At 45.1% G+C, this 25,743-nt stretch overlaps 2 protein-coding genes across 3 annotated transcripts in view; both read right to left on the reverse strand.

Moving 5' to 3' along the window:
- Positions 1 to 25,743, reverse strand: part of RABGAP1L (RAB GTPase activating protein 1 like) — a 150,030-nt gene that overhangs the window by 87,292 nt on the left and 36,995 nt on the right. The gene's annotated exons all lie outside the window — the stretch shown is intronic.
- On the reverse strand, positions 3,100 to 13,028 carry GPR52 (G protein-coupled receptor 52). The gene has a single exon (XM_083446370.1). The coding sequence runs from the start codon at positions 10,795 to 10,797 to the stop codon at positions 9,703 to 9,705; it is 1,095 nt and encodes a 364-aa protein (XP_083302496.1). The 5' UTR covers positions 10,798 to 13,028; the 3' UTR covers positions 3,100 to 9,702.

Genomic DNA, 25,743 nt, shown 5'->3' on the forward strand with positions numbered 1-25,743 from the left:
AGGGAGGCGTCAAGGATTACACCCAAACTCTTAACGGAAGGCAATGGCACTAATTGGGCCCCTGCAAGAGAAGGGAGTTGGTCCCTCATCCCCATGCCATCCCGACCCAGCCAGAGGACCTCTGTCTTCGAAGGATTTCGTTTCAGTCGGCTCCCACGAAATCATCCAGCCACAGCTTCCAAGCATCTGGTCAGTGTGTTCGGGGCCGAAACTGATTGGCTTCTTCATGTAAACAGAGAACATGGCTTAACACACAGGTTGTTGTTTTTATTTTGATTGTGTATTTTGAGGTTTTATATTTTGATTTTATTCTGTGAAGCACCCTGAAACCTGTGGGTATAGGGCAGGATATAAATTTAATAAATAAATAACATACCTTAAAATGGTAACAGGGAGCAAGCTGACTTTCAGGGACACCTGACCATCTTTGATTATTTTTTAACTGAGGGACCTCCGAAAGGCATCCAAAGAACACTCAGGTTTTGTGTAATGCAGTCTGAAACCCACTGATCTTTAGGGCACACACTTTTTCCTTGAAACCTGAACATCTCCCAGATTATTGAAGACCTTCCAGAGAAGTGCTGTTAGTTGTCCACCATGTTACAGAGGCTCACTGGCCTCAACTAGAAGTTGGGCATTTAGTGTACCAGTCCCATGCTGTGGAACACCCTTGCAACAGAGACACATGTAGTAGAATTCTTCCAAACACAGGTTATGAGAAGCCACAAATGCAGATGGCAGAGACATTAAGGTAAGAGTGCGCCAACCTATTTTGTGAGGTAGTGAAAACCTGTCAGTGATATCCTGGCAAGAAGCTGGCAGCAGAAGAAATGAGTATAGCTTGCTCTTTTTTCGTATGGAGAAAATGTATACACTTTCCACAAAAAACATTAAAAACATTAACTTTTCTTATCCACCTGACCAGCCCTTTGTGCACATTCACTCAGTTTACAAAAGCTGAGAGAGATTTTTTAAAGATCAGTGATTTACTATGTCACTTAAACATGACATGCATTGGAAAAGATAACACAACAGTAATAGGATTAACTTCAACATTTCACTTATTTAAAAAATAGAATTACTTTGCCAGTGCTATAATCACCTTTAATTGAAATGACACATTAGCTAAATTTATTCATGTTACTTAAAAGCATAATTTTAAGAATTGAATAATCCTTCTTAATGGCAGATCAATGTCATTTCCAGTTAACGGCTACTTATATGAGATCTTATTTCTACTCTAAAAGCCTCACATCTTCTCCTTTTCTTTTCTTTTTCTTTTTTCTTTTGAAAGAAAATAAACACATTCCCTTAAAATTAAAGAAAACCAAAATTATTAAAACCACCACACCAAATCCCCCCCCCAAAAAACCCTTAATAGTAAATTTACAACTTTTTCTGCTAGGAGAAACAAACAAATACGTAACAACAAGTAACAACTGGGTGTCAACCATGATGTTTGCCTCAACACCAAAATCTTCATGCAAAACCTGTTATTTTAAAGGCAGTTCCCTAAAGGTACTTTCTCCACATGTGGCTCAACAAAGGGGCAAGAGGATGAGAAAGCCAAACACAAACATTTATAGGATGGGAGTGCCCCAATTTATGGCCCAGGGCACCACCCCCTGCAGTCCTGTGGGTGGTGGAGCTCCCAGGACAGCCACCTCTGCAGCTCCTAAAGAAGGTTGGTAGGGTTGTATTTGCTCATTAAGATGCTTGGGGCCTAAATTGTCGAGTGCTTTAAACACTAATGTGAGCATCTTTAAATCGGGCCTAGAAAGAAGCCCAACCGGTGCAGCTATTTTAACTCAGGGGTTATATGAATTCTAAATGGACAGACAGCCAGTAACCTGGCTGTCACGATTTACACCAGCTGAAGTTTCTTCAAGGGCAGCCCCATGAAAAGCACATTGCAAAAGTCCAATCTGGAGGTTACCAGACCATGGAGTACAGCAACCAAGTCATCTTTGTCCAAAAAGGACCATAGCTGATGAACCAGTCATAGCTCCAGTGACAATGTTGGATCCAGCAGTACCCCCTAACCTGCTGCTTCTGGGGGAGCGCAATCCCATCCAGAACAGGCCATATTCCTACCTCCCAGAATGAAGAACCCGTAACACATCTGTTTTTCGAGGACTCAGCTTCAATTTACTGATCCAAATCCAGCCCATCACCGCCTTTAAGCATCAATCTAGCACCTTATCCGCCTCTCCTGATTCATATGGAACAGATTTAAAAATAGAATATCAGGCAGAGTTTGAAGCACTGAGTAGATACAAAGAGAGGCTTGAGAGATACTGCGTTAGATCACCACAATTCTCTTAGGGAAAGGTCAGTCAAAAGATAAATCCTCCTTGAATGCCAGAACGCAAGGAGCCAAGTGAATGTGAACGGCAAGAGTTCCACACCTACGCGGCAGCCACCAAGAAGGTCCCATTTCTTATGCTTGCCAACCTAAGCAATTTCACCGTTGTGCACGCAAACAGGAACTTATATTTTAGGTGGGGTCATAACAAAGTAGGGAGTCCTTAGGCCTCTAAATTTACTGGCAGCCAGTGAAACTGGCACCAAAGTGGTACCACATGATCAGAATACAAGCCTCCATTATTAGCATCCTGACTAAGGCCAGGCCCTGCTGCTCCAGACAGGGATACAGCTGGCATGCAAGCCTGGGTTGGTAGAATGCATTCCTGGCCACTGCCACTATCTTTGCCTGCCCAGACAACAATGACTCCACCAGCACCCCAAGCTGCACACCTGGTCCTTTGCATTCCTGAAATCTGACGCTGCATCGCCGTGAATAAGCCCCACTGCTTTAGTTATTGTGGGCAATATTGTAAGAAGGGCTGTGAAAAAAATATGAAAGAGACTGAGTTTCAGGCAACTGAATCTCAATGGAAAGGGCAGATGGTAAAAAGCCCTATAGAAATAATATTGCTACCTACAGGACATTCTGTTACCACTTCCTAGGTGTCTTCTGCAAGCTACAACTATACAACCTATCACATATAATAGGCTTAATTAATTTCAAAATGGACAGATTTAACCTCCAGCCAACAGATTTAATTAAACTAATCCTCTAATTACCTGTCTTTCATCTTTTTCTTCCTTTTAGAGACTTCACCTGCTTTTCTCTTTAATTAAGATTATCTCCAATTCAACAGGAAAAAGTAGCACGTTAAAGTGTGCCAGGAAAGCCAACTTGAGTAAAATATTGGGGGGAGGCAGGTGAGCCCTGCCCCACTTAATCGATCACAAGACACAGCACATGCACAGCATTTGAATGGCAATATCCATCAACTTTGGGGGGGTGGCCTCCTCAAATATTTTATTTGGGGGGCAGCGAAGGGACCTTGGCCTCTAGGAGTTGACTTCTACGAAGTGTACAGTTTGCTGAGCAAGGAAACATTTGTTGAAAAGATGCACAGTTTCTTTTTGGTTTCGAGAAAATCTATTTTAGGAATGAGCTAAAAATAGTTTTACAGTTTTGCACGGTGGTCATATATACATTTTCCTACGAAGAGATAAAGAGAATGTTTCAGGACACATTAAAACAGGAACTTTTGTACTACCTCAGTACGTTGCATTCTTGACCTGATCTCTAGGATCTGTGCTCCTCTTTCCCTATCTCCATAAAGTTCTTCCCTATCCTCAGCTGCCCTCCTTTTCACCAAGGGGCTGCCATAGAGGGAGAGACTACCAGCTCTTACCTGGGATCTTTCCTTTAATCTCCCAGCCCCTGACCCTGGGAGACCAACATTTCCCCCTCTCTCACCCAGGGTCCTCCACCCACCACCAGTATACAATCTCTGGACCTTAATATAGGCCCCAGACATAGGACTTCCAAGAAAGAAGAACATACAAAAAACAAAAAAGGAAAACAAGAATGAGTCGGACAATAAAAAAAAAAAGAGAGTGAAAAAACATAGGAGAAAAAGAAACATTAGGAAAAAAATACAAAAACAAAACTTCCAATTTTCCATCAGCGTGTTTCTCTCTCTCTTTCTAACATTCTATTTTCTCCACCTTCTGTTAAACAATATTTCTTTTAAGTCAAAGTGCCTCAGAATCAATCATTTCTTTTTCCCTAATTGTTATTATTATTGATAAATGTCAACCATATTTTGCTTTTAACTTTACCTCCATAAATTCCCATCACTATTATTCCATACTGAAGTCTCTCCATTGTGATCACATATTGGGCCAAAATTCCATAATTTCTTTTCTTCTTATATATCAGGGTGGATAAAAATCAATGATTTTTAATACATAAATAAATTAAAAAAGATTTTTTTTATATTTAAATCGGGTTTTTAAAATAAAATGCTTTTGGAGGAAAAATCTTTCTAAATATAGCTTTCTATTTAAGTTACATTATAGTCCAAAGACTATTAATCAGGAAATAAGGATTTGTTTAAGTTTTTCATGTGTGCTAAAACTGAGTCTAAGTTTTATTTTTCAAATTTTGTTTAACCACATCAGTTAACAAAACAATAGATATCACATGGATACATGTGATATAATGTTATTGTTTTAGTTAAATAAATTGTTTAAACTGTCATTAAAAAAATAATTATTTTTCTGCTTCCAATAAAGTACAGCTAAAAAGTTGTCCAAATATAAACAGTTAACTTGTTAAACCTCATAATAATTTCATAATTATTGGTCTATGTATTTCTAATAGTATAACCAAATCAGTAACTTTTGATATAACTGTAAAAACTACTCTGAAAATTTATTATTCCAAAAATGAAACCTTCATCTGGTTTTGGATTCAAGTAAGTAGCTGTGTTGGTCTGAAGCAGTCGAAACAGAAATAATAATTTTTTTTTAATGTCCAGTAGCACCTCTAGGGCATTTCATTTTGGTTTTTTCCAGTCATCTTCCAGAGAGAGTACCATAACTTTAATGGCATCATTCTCTGAATTTGCTCCAGGTCTAAAAGTTCTCTTTTACTATTAATGGAATTATAATCACACTATAATCAAACATGCAAAATCCTCTAATTAAGTAACTACAGGTATATTTTCTAAAGATGTTCCTCAGAATTTTGCTACCAGCCCCTTTAGGGGATTTTACCCAGGGTGATATCCAAGTAAGGTAAGCTCAAAGAGATCAATGGGCTTAAGGCCCATTTATTTCAATGAGTCTACTCTGAAGATAACTAGCATTCGATATCAGCCTCAGTCTACCCAATTAATACAATTTGCAGAATACACTTTTATGCTGTGAACAGCTAATCTACTTCTCATTTCCTTCTTTCTTTAACTAAATTTTAATACCAACTGATCATTCAAAATTGTTATCTGAGTAGGCTGAAGAAGAAAATTTATCTTAGGAAACAAGATAATGTTCTATACTGATTTTCTACTGAAATGTTACATTCATCTAATGTTCTAATGGTGTCAGAAAATCCTTACAAACAGCAGATCATAACTGTTCATATAAAAACTATTTTCTGAAATATAAATAAAAAATTAAATATCTTGCTGGCTTATTTACCCAATGGACCTGTATGCAGTTTTATTCCCAGACTGTTCTGCACACATTTCCATAACCTTGTTCTGAGACTTATTTGTGAATGTTTCATACCATCCAGTTCAGATCATTGATGTAAGTAAGGGCCTTCACCATCACAATCCAGAATACATGACACACTATTAAGGGTCTGACGATGTAACTGACAAACCCTACCATCCCCTTTCTAGCTGTAAAGACCCAGTAACTCTTTCTTCAGAGAACACTACAAAGTCGTTGTGTGAGTCAACATAAAAAGTTTTTACTTTCCATAGGTGGCCAACTTAAACCCTGAATTACAAAACCACTTCAATTTGTTTTTCTAGACTGCATGCAATTTAAAGCAGCCATCTTCCTCTGCCTGGGAGCTAGATTTCAACATACACACCCACCCGTGACATTTTATTTTCCACCTACACAGTGCATGCTTATTTTTTTAAAACAAAACTTCTTACATGATCCATAAAGTTCCCACATTATGACTGCTTACCCCTCCCTTAAATTCGTAGAAGCAGCAAATACAGCCTTTAAAGAGAAGCCACACACAGAGAGGGCTGAAGCAAAAGCTATTGCATTTGTGGTTTTTTTCTTTGTGTGCTTCTCTGTTACATCTGAACCAGGAGAAGCTGTGACTGTTTTGAATCAGAACCTGGATGCAGTGGTGGGCTGACTGAGGGTGAATAAACGGAGACTGAATCCTGGTAGGCAGTTCCCATGCCTGGGAGTTGGGGACTTTATCACATCTGGACGTGGTTGCATTCCCTCTGAAGGAACTGGTACATAGTCTGTGAGTGCTCCCAAGTCCATTTTTATTACCAGAGGCCCAGGTGACCTCCATGGCCAGAACCAACAACTTAGACTGGTACACCAACTGCACCCTTTCCTGCACAGAGCTAACTTGGAGGCTGCAATTCATGCATTGATAATCTGACCTTTGGACCACTGCAATGCACCCTATGGGATGCAACTAGCACTGTGGTCTAAACCACTGAGCCTAGGGCTTGCGATGGGGTGAGCTCCCGTTGCTCGGTCCCAGCTCCTGCCCACCTAGCAGTTCGAAAGCACGCCCAAGTGCAAGTGGATAAATAGGTACCGCTCTGGCAGGAAGGTAAGCGGCGTTTCCGTGCGCTGCTCTGGTTTCACCAGAAGCGGCTTAGTCATGCTGGCCACATGACCCTGAAAAACTGTCTGCGGACAAACGCCGGCTCCCTTGGCCTGTAAAGCGAGATGAGGGCCACAACCCCAGAATCGTTCGCGACTGGACTTAACTGTCAGGGGTCCTTTACCTTTACCTTTTTTTAATACACCCTATGTATGGCCTTCCTTGAGACTAGTTTGGATGCTGTACCTGGGGCAGAACACAATGACCATGTTCTTGAGTGGAGCACCTGGACATGCACATATAAACCTGTGCTGAATGAATTGCACTGGCTTCTGCCAACTATTGAGTAGTATTCAGTCTTGTTACTAACGTATAAAGCTCTGAACAATTCTGGACCAGGTGACCTGAAACATCACCTGCGCTTGTACAAACCTGTAAGATCATTTAAATAATCTGGAGAAATTTTACTAATGATACCACACCCTACAGAATATCACAAGGCAAGTGAGTTGAAAATGGGCATCTTTTGCAATTGCCCTGCATTGTGGAATGCCCTTTCGTCTGCAATAGGTGAACCACCATCCATCAGTTGCTTCAGACAACTTGTAAAAACAAATATTTTTGCCCAGGGTTCCCCTGACCCATAAGAATGAACCTTGTTTTACTGAATTCCTGATTTTACTATACTCTTCCAGAGGCTTTTATATTGTTTCTGTTTTGTGATACTGTTTTATTATTTTTACGTTGTATTGTTGTATACTTTTAAGAGATTTTTAAATTTTAAGTAGTTTAGAACTGTTTTCAAACTAAGAAGCCACAGAGAGTTTACTAATATATGAAGGGGTCAGACAACAAGGAAACTCCACAGCCACCACACTTATCTTGCTGCCCATGTCCTATGATTATTAGACAGTGTACATTAAAAAACAAAAACAACCGGACAGGTCCTGCCACCAAGCTTAAAAACCAATCTGCTCTGAAACAATTCCCATGCAATACCTGTAAATTCACAACAGGAAACCGTAACTAAAGCATGAACTACACATTTTAGGGCTACATATTTAAAACACCCAACCTCTTTAAACAAAACCAAACAGAAAGAGTAGAAAATACTATTTCTAGCTCCTGCATATGGGGGGGGGGGGAATCTTATCACAATGATCTCATTTGTATGGGCTTGTATACCCATTTTTTCCTTCTCTCAGCTACACAATGTGAACGCTATCTTTTGGTAATCTTTGAACTATATTTTATCCCAGAGTTTTATTTCAGAAACAGTACTGGAACTTGTCTCAAATACTCTGGAATTTGGAAATTACTGAGGGTGACACCCAATGGTATCAACAACACGCATGCAAGGGGCTTCTATTAAAGGAAATTGGACTCACCCTTCCTCTCCTCCCACAACCTGGTAGCCCTCTGCACATACCTAAGGTCTGATCCAGAGTTTTTGGGACCCCTCAGGAGCAGACGGGGGAGGTGCTGGGGGAGGAGAGGAAGGGGAAACCTCATTGCATCCACTGGCACAAGACCAGATCTTGCCCTAAGAAACTGTCTTTGATAATAGGTCACGTGTTTCGCCTTCCCCATTGGATACACCAGGTATACTCAACACAAAAGTACATAACCTTTGGTGCAAAAGGTTCTAGGGAGAATTTCATTATTAGTGTTCTGGTAAAATAAGAAATTATAGGGCAGACATTTATTTTAATATCTGGTACACGTGTTAAAAGCAACAGTCAGAATGTGGCAGACTGAGCCAAAATCAGTATTTTATAAATTACTGATAACTGTGAGTACAATCCAGCACAAGTTAAGTCCCGCTGATTGTAATGTGAACTGGATCATGCCCTACATACTTAATGAGTCTTCACAAATTGATTATGGAAGCACCAACACAAGTCCCCTACAAAACCCCTTAATTTGTGAACCTCTAACAAGATTTGCCTAATACGCATTTAAGACTGCAAGAAGTACTTCTGTAAAGTCAACTCAAAATTTTATTTATCCCAAATTTAAAACAATGACTTAACAATATGCTAGGAAAACCATTAGGCACAGAATACAAAATGATCATTTAAAAAAATATACAGTGTTATATACATGCTGAGCTCATGCAAACTGCGATACATTCACAACTATATAACTAAAGTGGAACCTGCTTTTTAAAATTTACATTTAAAAAGTGTTATTGAGCAGCTAAGTCACACTGCTATTTGATGTTATTGCATATGCAATAAATTACAAAGCAAAAGCATTAGCACAAAAAGACTCCATAAATTTGTGCTAATTTAGTAGGCACTAGAAAATACAAGTTAATTTCAATAATTTGACTGTTGTTTCACTCAACGGTATATTCTCTCAAAGCTTGCCCCTCACATACATTGTGCCTAAAATTACTCCAGTCCCCTCAAACAGCTCGAGAACAGTAGCTATAAGGGGGCAAGGAGGCAACTATATGGGCTTCTGACCCCGATATAAATAATATGCCTGAGCAATGGGAACAAAAGTCTCCAAAAGAACAGAAAAGTATTAAGTCATTTATATGTGTTACACTAGAACATTAAAATATACTTTACATTATTTCCCTGCAAAGAAATATATTTAATTTTAAAATTACAGTAGTTTTAAAAATGTTTTTGTACAAGAGACAAAACTACAAGATTGAAGCTGCCTCATATTAAAACATATATTTCCTAAGGACGTAACTGATAACCCATCACTTACTGCATCAAACAAGATTTATCTTAATACAACATAGTACTACAAATTCATCCACATATATAATATGTGACAATTTCACTATTACTGTTGATGAATTATTCTTTAGTTCTGAACAGATTAGTTCACACTACTGGAAGCTTTGCCCTACATTTACCAGTGATGCCCTCATATACCACAATTTCACCAAGAATCCATCTCTGACCATTCCAGCTACATGTTTTTCTTACAAATCACCATTCAATCCATAATTCATTTTGCAGTGAATAAATATTTATTGACTGTTTATTGCAGCAATATTCCAAAGGATAGAATACTACCTAGCCCAAATATCACATTGTATTTGTCTGTTTTAGTTCTCTTTAGATGGAGCAGGAATTAGCCCGTTTTCTAGGAACTGGGTCTTGAACAATGCTGTCTTTTTTATGTATACAAGATGAACACACAGTCTCTGACAATCTCCAAAGTCCCAATCTGAAAACACTGTTTGAGAGGCTATATATAACACAGTTACAAAAACTATTGCTTATAGCGAGCCATGTTGTTAAGAAAGACAGCGCTGGATTTTCCAGGACCCTAGAACTCTCCAGCATAAAGTAGATGATGTAGGGGAGCCAGAGCACATAAAACACGCTGGTTATACGAAATAAAACCATCGCATAGCGCCGGTCAGGGCCGTGCCCACTTTCTGCAGCAGTGTCCACTTCATGACTAGGAAAACGAGCTCTCCTGTCATTTATCTCTTTGGTGTGCTGCCGGCAGATTTTGAATATGTGGAAGTATGTGAAACAGATGATGAAGGCTGCTGGAGCATATAGCAAGCACACAATAAAGCCAGTAAAATAGGCATTGGTAAGCCAAGAGGTTGCACACCATTCAAAAATGTCTCCGTGATAACCTGGCTTTCCCCAGCCAAAAAAAGAAGGCAAAAAAATAAGGCAGGAATACAACCAGATCAAAATGATGCAGATTCTCAACCGGCAAGGTGTAACCAATTGGTTGTAGGTAAGTGGTTTTGTGATAGCAAGATAGCGATCCACACTAATAAAAGCAAGACAGGCCATAGAAACACTTTTCAGTACAGAGATGATATATCCAAAAACCTGGCAAGTCAAAGACTCGTGGACACCTGTAGAATAGTGCAGCAATGACAAGGTAGGAATCAAGCAGCTCACCCCAACAAAAAGATCAGCATATGCCATAGTCTGAATAAAATAGCTGGTGGTATAATGATGTAACAGTGGAGCACAGTGAAAGACAAAAATTACTGTTAAGTTACCAGTTATAATTAAAAATGTTAGTAAGACAATAATTAGAGTCTCAAGGATGCAGATATCAACAACACTGTAGTGTCCAAAACCAATTGGACAGGAGTAATGCTCAGATACATTCACAATGCTACTGCTCATGTTCAGAGTCTTCCACTCAATCCAAGTGGACTGGTTCATGATCTGCATTACGTAACAATGTGTTCAAAACTCAGAACTAGGTGATTTGTGAGTCACCAGCTAATTTTGTTTACATATCCTTTTCTCTGGGTAGATTTTAGAATTGCTTCTAAAACTGTTCATATTACAATCCAGAAAAGAGGCAAAAAGGCCACTGCTCAGCTTCTTCCTGTGCTCATTCCTTCCTTAGCAAAACACAAGGCACTTCTAAACAAAGCACTTTGTTTAAGCTGTACTTTTGGAGGAGAGAAACACCAAAAAGGAGAGTAAAATATAATGTCATGATAAAAATCTCTGCAAGTGCGTTTTCCTGGGGGGAAACGTGAAGGAGGGAGTACTGGGTAGAAATTCTCAATGTAATGTTTTCTAAAACAATCATTGTTAGGAGCTAAAAACTAGAAGCAAAGTAGATAAGAAGTCTAATAAGATGCTCATTCTAATATATTGTATCCTTCGGCTTTCTTCAAGGCATGATGTCATCTGTATCATCTTCATTCTGTATTACTAAGGTCAAGATTTGGGGCATCTTAATGCAAACAAATATCATTAGTCTTTGGTAATGAGTAAAGAAGTATGTTGGGGCAGCAATCACTACATGAAGAACAGGTTCGTCCCTTCGATGAACAATATCCTCTCCATTTAGTTAACAGGACCACGTATAATAAAGGAAAGAAACAAATAGACATGATGTTGGATCTTCAGTCAAGCCAGTTAGAAAGATATGCTGTCCGTTACAATATTAGACGTCAATAGGGTAATCCAAGCTTCTCACGGAATACAAACTTGTCTTGCATTTAATTTCAAGAGCAACAAAAGATAAAAAAAATTCTTTAGAAATAAAGCCACAGCTGCTACAGTGAAGTTCATAGCTCTATCCATGTCATTTCTCACCTCTATAGTGATGTCCACATTCTTTCGTATGTCCCAACACAATGAGATAATTAACTCTCATCTAAATTCTTCTAAGAAGCTAATGAAACGATGATTTAACAAGAAAAGCTGTCGTTGCATTCTATTACTCCATTAGTCTTCAGGCTTCATTTCCTCAGTTGCTACATACGCATTTCATTAGACAATTAAAACGATAACCATCTGCTTCAAAAATTCTTTATCTCAGAAGCAAATATTACCACATCCATTACATCTGCCACTCTGACACATCCAATGGGGTAAGAAGGCTCCTTCGATGCTCACTAATAAGCAGGTATTTGACTACTGTATGGATCTTTCATTCAGCGCATGCAGCAGTCTTGCTTTTTAACCCACCCACCATCCACACCCAGATCAAATGCATTGTTAATCATTTAAAGATACAGGAGAAATTACTCAGCTCACATATTTTAATTAAAAAGAAAATCCAAGGTCATTTCAATTTTATGTTAACAGCAGACTCTCTTTTCTCTTTTTGAAGTGCTGGAATCGCATTGGCACTGCTTAATGATCCTTGCTGTGCCTTCTGGAAAAAGAATTCCTTACATGAGAAAGAAAAGATTTTTCTCTCGTCCTGCTGCAGCAGTGGGATGAATAGAAAGCATCCTTTTCTAAGTTTCATGTCTCATGTCCATCACCACCATGCTGTGCTGAAGGTCCTTAGGCTTTTATAGCATCCACAGAACGTTGCCCATTGCTCATCTGTAAGCAGTTCAATCTATCTCAAAATTAAAATACTGTTAAAATTAAAATCTCTTGTCAAAGCAGTGAAGCGGTGCCTTGCATATATATTTGCTTTGTCAGGAGCTGCGGTGTAGACACAGAAATCCTATTTACTGTGATCAGTTTTGAGAATGCTATTGCTATTTCTTACATGCTCTCTTGTGATTTTACAGCTTGCACCTAAGCCTGCCCCTCCTCCGCATCCTTAGCTGATGCAGAAAAACTCGCCATCAGAAAGGTGACTCGGTCCTTCAGCCCCAATCAAAAGAACAACCAATGGCTACTGCAGCTGAAACTGTCACTAGGTAACAGTTGCCAGGGACAATGCTGGCTTATAGCCTTCTACAGCAAGCCATGAATAAGAATGACAAACGAAGACAATTGAAAGTGACCAATCTCAATTAATATATTGAGGATTTTAGGGAAAGCATGCTTCTGCAGAGCTACATTCTTCCATCAAACAAGCAACGAAAATATCCATAGGAATAACTTACATGCTCCAACTCCAAAGATACCTTTAGTGCACTAAAAATGAGCAGCAGCTAACCCGAGTCAGCAGTAATCTAATCCTCACTGGGAAGAAAGAGCTATTAATTATTAAACACATAAATAAGGGTTTGGTGTGTGTGTTTTTTTTAAAAAAAACCCAACCCTCTGTAAGTCAAATGATTGTTTATCATTTGAAATTACAATGTGTTTTATTGCAATTAGTAAAACTTGGAAGCTCTTCCTTTAATCCCTTTATAATTCAAATTACTATCACAATCATAATACAGAGGCATATAAATAAAGGTTCACTGTAAAAATGATTCATCTACATTTGTTTACATAATCACACATAGGAAAACAACTACAACTAATGCTAAAACTCTTAATTAAGTCATGTTATACAGCAACTCAGATTAAAAATGCATTACCACTACAATTCCATATTAAAACAGTTGGGCTAATTACAAACAAAATCAAGTCTATGGAACTTTACTTTTATTTCTAATAGCACTTCCGAATTCAAATTCAAACATTATAATTAAGGTAACAGTTCACTAACTCTATCATTAGATTCCCTGAAATCATAAAATTAGAGTAGATGTTTTTGTCAGGAGGGTGGGAGTGAGGAGGGGCGCAGGACAAATAGTAGAAAGAGATAATCACAGCTGCCACTATCCGGTGTGGAGCTGCTCCAAGGCAGCTAATAGATCAGAGAGTGATCCGCAGACAGAACAGGGCCACAATGGAAAATTTCAGACTTTCAAAATATACTTAATTAGCATGCTGTTTTTATTATTCTTTTCCACCGATGGACTGCAGGTACGTACAAAAATAGAAGATACACACAATTCTTCAATTTGATATTTTTATGTAACTAAATTCAGCATGGAACTATGACCATATACAGTGGTACCTCGGTTTACGAATTTATTCCGTTCCAGAAGTCCGTTCTTAAACCAAGGTGTGCTTTCCCTAATGAGGTCTCTCACCGCAAGTGCCCTTCCACCATTCGGATTCCGTTCTTAAACCGAGATAAAGTTCGCTAACCGGAACACTACTTCCAGTTTTGCGGAGTTCGTATACCAAATAGTTTGTAAACAGGGCTGTTCTTAAACCAAGGTACCACTGTACACTAAAAGAGACAGTCAACTGCAAACTTCTCTACTAAGCAATTATGTAAACACGAGGTATATATACTTAGATATAAACAATTAAATTTTTTTGAGTTGTCTTGTTCCATAACGCTTCTTGCATACCAAGCATAGCTGCATCTGAGTGGAGGGTGGTCAAGTGATATTTCAAGAATAATTATTTTAAGTTTCCCCCACCCATATCCTTCCACTGGAACTCAGAAAAACTCCTGGAGATATCTCTGCCAGTGTCCCATTTTCTGCCAGTTAGTTCTCTGGACCACTAAATCAATCCCAATCCAAACGGATTGCCAAAAGGTCAGAAAGAGTCAATGCTCAGAAAGAGAGAGAGAGCAGAGTTTTTTATATTCTCTGTCTCTCCCCCCCCCCCCAGCTCCAGGTCAGCACAAGCTAATGACTGGGTTCTGGAGGGCTTGGGCTAAAGTAGAACTAAAGCTGCCAGCACCCCACAACACCCTCAGCTTTGGGGCTTTCTATTGGCTACTACCAGGGATGTGGGTGGCGCTGTGGTCTAAATCACAGAGCCTAGGGCTTGCCGATCAGAAGGTCGGCGGTTCGAATCCCTTCAAGGGGTGAGCTCCCGTTTTTCAGTCCCAGCTCCTGCCAACCTAGCAGTTCGAAAGCCCATCAAAGTGCAAGTAGATAAATAGGTACCACTCCAGCGGAAAAGTAAACGGTGTTTCTGTGCGCTGCTCTGGTTCACCAGAAGCGGCTTAGTCATGCTGGCCACATGACCCAGAAGCTGTCTGTGGACAAACGCCAGCGCCACAACCCCAGAGTCGTCTGCAACTGGACTTAATGGTCAGGGGTCCCTTTACCTTACTGACTACTACCAGCAGTGGGTCTCCATGTGCTAGGGCAAAGCTGGGGCCTCCACTCCTTTCCACTGGTTGGGTGGGGGTGAATCCAGTGGCGTTCCCAAGGGGCGCAGGCACGTGCTCCATAGGGGCACGTAGGGTGCCCTCCCAGGCACAGGATAGCTGCACACCCACCCGTGGTAGGCGTGGGAATCCGAGTCGTGGGCGGGCGGAGCACGAATGTCACCCCCGCTTAGGGATGACACCTGGAGCTGTGCACGTGCCCCCCAAGTTCCTCTGCCAGTGGGTGAGTCCTACACATCATATTAACACACACCCCAGCCCTTCAGCCAGGGGATGGGAGAGACTGGGTGGTATTCTTTCTGCCATTCTGATTTGGTGGTTTTGCTTTGTATTTTTAAATAGTTTTTACCAATAAAATTTGTAACTTTATTTTGCACCAGTTCAACTGCCAAAGGCACTCGTTAAGTATGAAGACAGTTTTCATACTAAACTTCTCCTGAGCTAGCATACTGTAATAGTATTAGCATGTTTAGAGCCCACAACCTGCAAACACCACCTGGCAGCATGTGTTTGATATCTTGTAATATCATTGGTAGAAAGAGGTGTCACAGGCTCTCCAGTTTTAACTGCCTTCTTTGCTATGATACAAGTCAGTACAGCTCTGTGAAAGGTCCCCGTATGCCAGTGGTGTCCAAAAATTTTTTGGAAGAGGGCCAGATTTGACAAAGTGAAGGGCCGTGAGGGCTGACCAAAGAGCCAACCAAAGTTGTTGACCTTTTTTTAGGATTGAAGTTTTTTTTAGGATTTTACCCCAGGAACTAAACTACCACAGAGGCCAAACCAGGGGGCCGGATTAGGCCCTCGAAGCAGACTTTGGACATGCCTGCTGTATGCTAAACGGAACGCCTCAGAACTGGAATTAAAAGTTATTTAGCTACATCTGTTTAATTAAACTTCATACCTGGGATCCAAAAAGCTATATATGAATTTATGCACTAGGATTCTTCAAGTCCCACACAAACACACTCTGAAATTCCTTGCACCCTCCAAAAGCCTCAACTGAAATGACTCTCTTCTTTAGAACCAAATCTAACATAGCATAATAGTGAGTAAGGTAAAGGTAAAGGCACCCCTGCCCGTACGGGCCAGTCTTGACAGACTCTAGGGTTGTGCGCCCATCTCACTCAAAGAGGCCGGGGGCCAGCGCTGTCCGAAGACACTTCCGGGTCACGTGGCCAGCGTGACATCGCTGCTCTGGCGAGCCAGAGCCGCACACGGAAACGCCGTTTACCTTCCCGCTGGTAAGCGGTCCCTATTTATCTACTTGCACCCACGGGTGCTTTCGAACTGCTAGGTTGGCAGGCGCTGGGACCGAACAGCGGGAGCGCACCCCGCCGCGGGGATTCGAACCGCCCACCTTTCGATCGGCAAGCCCTAGGCACTGAGGCTCAATCAATCAAATGTTTATTCGGCTTTACGCCCATATTGGAACACAACACACAGAACAAAACAAATCAAATAAAACAGCGGACTCGTACAGATCACACATAGGATAACACCATTCACAACTCACAAGGACATATATTAGCCATTATAAGAAAAGTTTAAAATTAAGGTTAAAATTTTTAAGCACTACACTACCACCTGCATCCCATAATAGTGAGTAGTAGTCAGAATTTTTAATTGCTGAAACCCACATAGCACAAAAGTGCTTTAGGACTACACAATCCCAGCCAATACTTGCCATGGGCTTTCAGATGACACCTTGTTGGTAGAAATAAGTGGAGCATTTCCAAAGCCCTTTATAGGGAAGCAGGGCTGTCTCAAGCATATGCAGCACCGGGGTGCAAAGATCCACCCAGCGCCCGCCCGCCCCCCAGGTTGCCCAGGTGCACAGGAGGGCGGAGCCGGCCGGCCGCCTCAGCATCTTGCTGGCTCAATCGCCCCCGAACTCGCGGTGCAGAGCTGCCTGCAGTAGAAGAGCCTGCCACGGCACTCCAACCGATGGGCGGGCTCTTCCCCGGACTCACTCTCGGGCCCCGGACTCTCGGCCTGGCGCCCCTGAGAGCCCAGCGCCCGGGTGCCCCGCACCCCTAGCCCCTATGGGTAAGACGGCCCTGTAGGGAAGCACTGGCTGGACACAGAAATGTGGTTGAAAAATAGTTTCTTTGAAGTTTATTGTATGTTTCTGTTGCCACATTTTTGATGTGATACACAGCAAGTTTTAAGGCTCAGTGATAAATGAGTAGAAATAAATATTGGAAACTGTCAGAAGCTGACATACTGCTATTAATCTGGTAACAATAATATCAAAGTGCCTTGGAGGACTGAGCAAGAGACCAAAGGTCACAGAAGAGAGCTGCCACTCCCCTGAAGTCAGTAGCAAAGCTGGGAATATTAAAAGAATAAATCTGAAGTAAAGGTGTTATTCAAGCTGCTGGCAACCAGCATGAAACTGCTGACTGGTAGCAAGAGAACCAATCAAAATGGGGCCACACTGGATTTAAAGCCCCAGGCGGTGTATGTCTGTTTCAACTACTCAGGAGGAAAGTGGCCAAGTTACAGCTAGCAGTGTGTGAATTTGTATTGTGTGCTTTCATGGATTTAGAATCAAGAATTCTGTATGAAGTTAATTTTGCTGAGTCCATACACAGAGATACATTATTAGTCACAATGAATGTGGTATTGCCTTTTTTCATTTTATTATGTGTAGGCTGCCTTTCAGGGTTACCTCTTCCAAGGCAGGTCACAACATATTGGAACACAAGATGTTGCAAAACAAACACCACAATGTAAAACATATCTAAGAGTACTTGCAGAGTATTTTTCCACCCCAGAAATGATAGAAAACAGGTAACAAAAATATATCATATCATACTGTCAGAGCTGGCTCCGGGTCCCAGCTCACCAAGGACCAACGCTAGCCGATCGTACAGTATCAAAGTCTTTATTGAAGAATAGTCTCCATTTACAAGTCTCAGCGTCCCAGCCCTACGTCTGGACTTTAGACCGGCGAAGCTCTGTCTGGATCTCCACCCCCTGTGCACCAGTTTAATACTCTAATCTTACTCCACCTCTTCCTTCTCTCTCTCTTCCTCTGGGTCTTACTACCCCCCGGGGTCTCATTCCTCCTGGACTCTTCCGACGCAGAGCTTGACCCCTCTGACTCCTCCCCCTCTCTTCGGCGGGCTTTAGGACCTGGCTCCCTACCCGGGCTGCCCACCTTGCCGCCCTCCTGTACATTTGAACTTGGCGCGCGCGCGCGTTTTACTTTCCGGATGACCGTTTCCTCGCTCCCTGACGAGGGTGTGGTCAGTCCTGCCTCACGTTCTCCCTCTGCCTGCGCGCTCCCTGATCCCGATGCCTTGGACTCCTCCCCCCTACTGCACTCTGGGGGGGACGCTGGCCCGGATTTCCAGCTGCTACTCTCTGAGTCCCCTCCTTCCCGAGGTGTCCCCCTGGGCACTCCCCTTGCCCTGACCATGGGGGCCCCTTTCTGTGAATCCTCCGAGTCACTGGAGAGACTCAGAGACCTCGGACTACTGTCGCCGCTGACATCTCCTTCCGACTCCTCCCCCTCGCTCTCCGTTTCTTCCCTCTCCTGTGACTCTGCTCCTGAACCCCTGACATCCATCCCCCCCTCGAAGCCCCCCCTTCCCCCCTCCCCTTCCTCCGGCGGGGGTGCTGGGTGCTCCGTCGTTGTGGGGGTGAATGGTGGATACAGTTCGTCCCCCGTGGCGTGCATCCAGTTAGAGAAATCCGGCTCGTCCTCCATGTCTTCGCCGACCTCGTTCTCCTCTGCTTCCATCTCCGTGCCGCCATGCTCGAACCCAACGTCCTCCCCCATCACGTCCATGTCCCTCTCACCCTCGTTCCCCTCTGGGTCCGTTGCCTGCCAAGGGCCCCTCAGCCACCTCTCCTCTCCTCGATTGTCCCACCAAAAGGAGCGGTCTGAGGCAAACCCCGAGGGCGAGCCCTCCGGTGAACGTGTTTCTAATGCTGGTTCTTCGTCCGAGGTGAATCCCTGGAACGTGCTGGTAGAAAGCGTGGGTGTGAAAAGCCAGTCGTCGAAATACTCGGCTGGCATGGGCCTGTGTGGGAACAAGGCATGAAACTCCTCTTTGAGGAGAGGCTCGTCCAGGGCATAGTCCGGCACCCAACTGTTGGCGCTGGCCGGGGTACCTTCCCTTGCGAGAAAATATTCTACTCCCTCTTCCCCCCATCTCGAGTCCAAAATCTCTGTGACCTGGTTGATGGGTTCCCTTCTTGGCGACTCCCTCCTTGGGGGGATCTCCTTATACTGGTCTGGTGCCGTGCCCTGCGCCTGAAATCGGTGAGGTGCTTTGTAGGGCGTGAGCACCGACCTATGGAATACTGGGTACATTCTGGATCCTTCCGGAAGTGTCAACCGGAAGGCCACCGGATTGATCTGTGCCTCAACTAGGTAAGGTCCTAGCTGCTTATGTCCGAGTTTCTTCTTAGCTAAGGATCTTGTCGGCACTGCGTGGGCCGCTAACCACACCCAGTCTCCCACCTGTATGTCTTCACCAACCCTCCTGTGCTTGTCAGCCTGCAGTTTGTATGCGTGCTTTGCCAGCTCTAACTGCCTCCTAAGCTGCTCGTGGACTTCCTGCAATTCCGCCGCCAAGACTTCCGCTGCCTGTGGCTCCCCCTCCCCCAGTCTCTCTAATCCCGGGAAGGTTCTGGGATGCCTCCCGTTGTTGGCGAAGAACGGCGTCACCCCTGTGGACACGTGCTTCGTGTTGTTGTAAGCGAACTCAGCGAGCGGCAGGTAGTCCACCCATGTCGTCGGCTGTTGATTTGCATAGCATCTCAGGTACTGCTGCATGACGGCGTTGACGCGTTCCGCTTGTCCGTTGGTCTGCGGGTGTCTCGCCGACGCTAGGTTGATCTTGACATTCAGGAAACCCATCAGCTTCTGCCAGAAGCTCGAAATGAACTGGCGCCCCCTGTCGGACAAAATAGACCGTGGCAGTCCATGCACTCTGAAGACGTGGTCTATGAACAGCTTGGCGGTCTGTTCTGCCGTGGCCACCTTCGCGCACGGAATGAAGTGGGCCATTTTAGTGAACATGTCCACCACCACTAGCACTGCCGTTTTACCCCTTGAGCTGGGTAAATCCGTGACAAAGTCCAGGGCCACCCTCTCCCACGGTTCGCTCGGAGTCTGCAGCGGTTCGAGCAGTCCCGCCGGAGGTTTGTGCACTGACTTGGCCCTTTGGCAGGTGTCGCACCTCGAGACGTACTCCGCGACTTCCCCCCGCATCTTGGGCCACCAAAAATCCCTGGCAACGAGGTCTGCCGTCTTCTCCTTGCCAAAGTGCCCGGCGGTGGGTGCGTCGTGTAACTGCTGCAGTACCTTCGCCCGGAGGTCGTCTCCCGGTACATAGAGAGCTCCTCTGCGGATGAGCAATCCGTCTCGTACTTGGAACTCGTCGTCCTTCACCGTGCCCTTGTGCACCTCCTCCATCTTGGCTTGTGCAAAGGGGTCCCCCTGCAGTGCTCGACGGACCGCCTCCAAGTCCACGGTTGCTGCAGCGCACGCCCACGCTTTCGGAGCGAAAATGTGCTTGGCCGCTGCTGGTGCCGCCTCTTCAAGGTATTGCGGCTTCCTGGACAGTGCATCCGCCATGATGTTGTTGTCGCCTGGGATGTATTCTATCCTGAAGTCGAAATCCGCGAAAAATTCCGCCCATCTGATGTGCCGCTGGTTTAGGAATCTTGCCGTGCGCCAGTACTCCAGGTTCTTATGATCCGTGCGAACCTGCACGGTGTGCTTGGCCCCGACGAGGAAGTGCCGCCACGCCTTGAATGCTGCATGAATGGCCAGCAACTCCCTGTCCCAGATGGTGTAGTTTTGCTCCGACTTGCTGAGCTTCCTAGAGTAGAAGGCACACGGTCTCCAGTCCCCATGCGGGTCCTCTTGCAACAGTACGGCGCCCACGGCTCTGTCTGAGGCGTCTGTTTCAACCCTCAGCGGCTTGCTGGGATTCACATGCAGTAGCTGCCCTTCGGACGAGAAGAGACGCTTAAGGTTCTGAAAGGACTGCTCCGCTTGCTCCGTCCAGATGAACTTCTTCTTCTTAGAGCTGAGCGTGTCCGTAATGGCCGCCGTCTGCATCGCGAACCCCTTGATGAACTTGCGGTAAAAGTTGGCGAACCCCACAAACCGCTGGACCTCCTTCCGATTGCGCGGGCTCTTCCAGTCCAACACTGCGCGAACCTTGGCGCTGTCCATGGCAAGCCCCTTGTCCGACAGCTTGTAGCCCAGGAAATCCACCTCCTTCCTGTCGAACTGGCACTTCTCCAGCTTGGCATACAGTCGATGCTCCTGCAGTCTCTGCAGAACTTCCTTGACGTCTCTCTCGTGGGTCTCCTCAGATTCTGAGAATATCAGGATGTCGTCCAAGAAGCAGACGCATGTCTTGTAGAGGAGACCCGCCAGGACGTGATGCATGAAAGCTTGAAAACAGTGGGCGCCATTTTGTAAACCGAAGGGCATAACTCTGTATTCATATGTGCCCAGGGGCGTGAACATGGCAGTCTTCCACTCGTCTCCTTCCCGTATGCGAATCAGGTTGTACGCCCCTCGCAGATCCAACTTTGTAAAAACGCGTCCTTTCCTCGCCGTCGCCAGCAGGTCATCTATCTTGGGCATGGGAAAGGCCGCGGGCTTGGTCTTTGAATTTAAGAGCCTGAAGTCTACCACAAGTCTTTTTTGGGGCGTGTCCCTTTTCTTCACAAAGAATACAGGACTGCCCCCCGCTGCCTTCGACTCCCGGATGAAACCGCGCTTCAAGTTGAGGTCTATGAACTCCTTGAGCTCCTGCAGCTCGTCCTCAGACATGGAATACAGTTTCCCGGCTGGCAGCGTCGCTCCTGGCAGGAGGTCAATCTTGCAGTCATAGGGCCTGTGGGGAGGCAGCTTGTCCGCTTCCTTCTCGCAGAAAACCTCCAAAAACGCTGCGTACTTGCGCGGCACTGCTTGCAGCGTGCCTAATTGTAGCTGCGGGTCGTCCCCTCCTTCTTCCGGGCTAGGAAGGATGCAATGTTCCGCGCAATAGGAGGAGCCGAAGGTCAGTTGGCGCTGGTACCACGCCAATGCTGGGCTGTGCCTGTGCAGCCAACTCATGCCCAGGACTACAGGCGTGTCCGACAGGTGGGTGACGTTAAAGCTGATGACTTCTCGGTGATTTCCAATCCGCATCACCATTGGTTGCGTTTGTTGCACCACCTGCCCCCCTAACAAGTCTCTGCCATCCACCGTGACAACGTTCAGGGGCAGTGTGGCTGGTAGCAGTGGTATATTGTGCTGCTGAATGAATTCCAGTCCTATAAAGTCAGCGTTGCTGCCGGAGTCAATGGTGATCGGCACCTCCAGAGTGCGTCCATTGGGCAGTTGGAGAGACGCTGTAAGCTGCACCCCTGGTTTGGGTGGGAGGGGGTCTGTGGGTTGCAAAAGTGCTGGGGATTGTTTCATTGACTTGTCTGGCTGGACCCCAGTGCCTCTTCCTCCAGCCAGACTCCGTCGTTTAACTGTTGCTGCGTTTTCAATTGAGCTGCTTCAGCGACTGTTGCCGAGGCTGCAGTGTGCTTGTGGAGCCTCTGGGGACACTCTTTCGCCATGTGTTGAGCACTGTCGCAGATGTAGCACTTCCTGTTCCCTCTAGGAGGCTTCGTTTTGGCTGCTCCCGGTGTTAGGGCTCTGCTAGCTGACTGAGCCCTGGCACCTCCTATCTCCATCGGCTCTTCTCCCCCTCCCTGCGAGGGTGTGGAGTGCGCACGCGCTGCTTCTCTGGGAAAGAAGGGAGGTGCTCTGGCTGGTGCCCGTCCCCAACGCCCTTCTTCCCTGTTCCAAGGACGTTCTTCCAGATGCACCCCGATCTCCAGAGCCCTCTGGACTACCTGCTGGGTGCTCCTTGGTCTCTCCCCTCTTCCAATCTCCGCTTTTACATCTGCATTCAACCCCTCCCAAAAGAGGTCTCTGACTGGCGCAGAATCTTTTTCCCACCCCAGGGCATGAACCAGTCCGAAAAATCGAGTATGGTACTGCCGCACGCTGGCTTTGCCTTGTTTAAGTCCATGTATGTCCCTCCTGGCAATATCGACGTCTACCTTTGATAAAAAGCATGAGTCCATTGCTTTAATAAAAGCCTTCGCATCTTGGAGCGCTGGATCATTGTCCCTCCATAGATTCCGCAGCCACGTTTTGGCTTCCCCATGCAAATGGGACAGGATAAACCCCACTCTCTCTCTCTCATCTCTAAAGTCTTTGTCAAGGAGATCGAGCGCAAACAGCAGGTCTGCTCTGAAGTTGGGGTACTGCTGCAAACTCCCGTCGAAATGCGATACAAGGCTGCCTCCCCTCCTCCCCAAGCCAATGCCTTCTGCCTTGGATCCCGTTTGCCCCTGTTTAGAAAGCACGTCCAACCTGGCCTGGAGATCCCGGCAGGAGGTAACCATTTCCTCCTCTCTCTTCCTGGATGCAATTACCTCCGTGCTGAGGTGCGTCACCGCTTCTTGCAGGGCTTTTATCTGCTCTTCCGTCGTCAGCTTGCCTGAGTTTTGTGAGCTCTGTAAGCACCCCTCCTCTGTCCTCGCTGCGTCGACTCACGTGGCGAGGTTCTTGGTGCCAAAACTTTAAAATAGAGACAGAGCTTACTGTCAGAGCTGGCTCCGGGTCCCAGCTCACCAAGGACCAACGCTAGCCGATCGTACAGTATCAAAGTCTTTATTGAAGAATAGTCTCCATTTACAAGTCTCAGCGTCCCAGCCCTACGTCTGGACTTTAGACCGGCGAAGCTCTGTCTGGATCTCCACCCCCTGTGCACCAGTTTAATACTCTAATCTTACTCCACCTCTTCCTTCTCTCTCTCTTCCTCTGGGTCTTACTACCCCCCGGGGTCTCATTCCTCCTGGACTCTTCCGACGCAGAGCTTGACCCCTCTGACTCCTCCCCCTCTCTTCGGCGGGCTTTAGGACCTGGCTCCCTACCCGGGCTGCCCACCTTGCCGCCCTCCTGTACATTTGAACTTGGCGCGCGCGCGCGTTTTACTTTCCGGATGACCGTTTCCTCGCTCCCTGACGAGGGTGTGGTCAGTCCTGCCTCACGTTCTCCCTCTGCCTGCGCGCTCCCTGATCCCGATGCCTTGGACTCCTCCCCCCTACTGCACTCTGGGGGGGACGCTGGCCCGGATTTCCAGCTGCTACTCTCTGAGTCCCCTCCTTCCCGAGGTGTCCCCCTGGGCACTCCCCTTGCCCTGACCATGGGGGCCCCTTTCTGTGAATCCTCCGAGTCACTGGAGAGACTCAGAGACCTCGGACTACTGTCGCCGCTGACATCTCCTTCCGACTCCTCCCCCTCGCTCTCCGTTTCTTCCCTCTCCTGTGACTCTGCTCCTGAACCCCTGACACATACTTTATTGTCCTGTTGGAAATCTGTGTTTGGAACAACATTGCCAATAATTACGGGAATATCAACAATCCAGATAACTTGTGGAAATTGGTCTATATGACTAAATAAGTTGAGTCAGACAGGGGGAAGGCAAAAGAGAACAGACAAGGATGACTTTGAGCAAAGGGAGAGGAGGACATTCAAGACACAAAATGTCCACTTTTCACATAAAAGTGAGCTACGTGAGCTAGCAGCAACTAGGTGAGCTTGAGCCTGGCTTGTGCAAGGTGTGATATCCAGACAGAGCCAGGCTGAACCCCTGGAGTCACCCCCAATGTTAGTTCAGTTAAGCCAATCATAATCCTGACTGTTGAATACTTAAACATGGCTTGCATGCCACACAGACTTTAAGAGACAGAGAGAACCATAACAGATGTCCTCCATCACATGCAATTCAATTAGTTTGCACTGCTTCTCTTAATTATACAAGTACAATGAAGATCTAGCAATATTAAAAATTAATAGCTATGGGACTCCTATGCTACAAAGAAAACACAGGTAACATCAGCTTTACATGACCCACGCCACTCCACGCCACTAAGGCCACCTGAGCCTCAAGCGACAGCAAAGAATCCTGAAGTACCCACAAGCTATGTACTCGCTCCTTTAGAGGGAGTGTAACTCCATCAAGAGCAGGCAACCTGCCATCTATCTAGTAAACCAGCAGAATCTCTAATCTGTCCTAATAGCCCAATGCCGGGAACACACATTCTAGATCCCCCTCACAACTGGACAGAGAGCCTGAAAGGGAGATGGAATCTCTATAGACACAGCAACCTCCACTCCTGGACCCTCAAGTCTGCCCTGATTGTGCACCAAGTATCCAGGTGGGCACAGCTGGGGGAGACCCACTCCACCCTGATTACTCATCCAGGTCTCAGTGGTACAGACCACAATCAGCCTTCTCATCCATAATCAGATCATGGATGGGGGGCATCTTACTCAGAGCCAACCTGGGATTCAGCAACAACAACTGCAGACTCGAGGGCTGGCTAACAGGACAACCGAATTCCCCAAGTTGGAGGAGGGGCTGGCACACAGAAGAGTCACTAACTGCCTGTGCCATATCCCCCTTTCCTGGCCTATAGATTATATGAACAGATTCATTTCATAATGTCCAAGTGATGGCTTGGAAAGAAACAGGAAAATACACAGTTGGATAGACATTGGCTTCAGTGAGATTCACCCAGGAATATGCAGAATGCTAGATTGAAGGCTTAATATTTTAAGAAACATATACAACCCCCAATCACGAGGTATTTCTATAAAAATGAAGAATGTCAAAAAGAAACGCGGTCACATTCATAAAGCTGTATTTTATTGTTATGGCAACTAATTTGCTAGAGAAAAAAATAGGTAATAAAGT

This window comes from Podarcis tiliguerta (genome assembly GCF_965153285.1).
Source record: "Podarcis tiliguerta genome assembly, chromosome: 6".
NCBI classification, from domain to species: Eukaryota; Metazoa; Chordata; class Lepidosauria; order Squamata; family Lacertidae; genus Podarcis; species Podarcis tiliguerta.

Bases quoted from the DNA above. Each gene is read 5' to 3' on its own strand.
- GPR52 (XM_083446370.1), bottom strand. From the start codon at position 10,797: ATGCAGATCATGAACCAGTCCACTTGGATTGAGTGGAAGACTCTGAAC.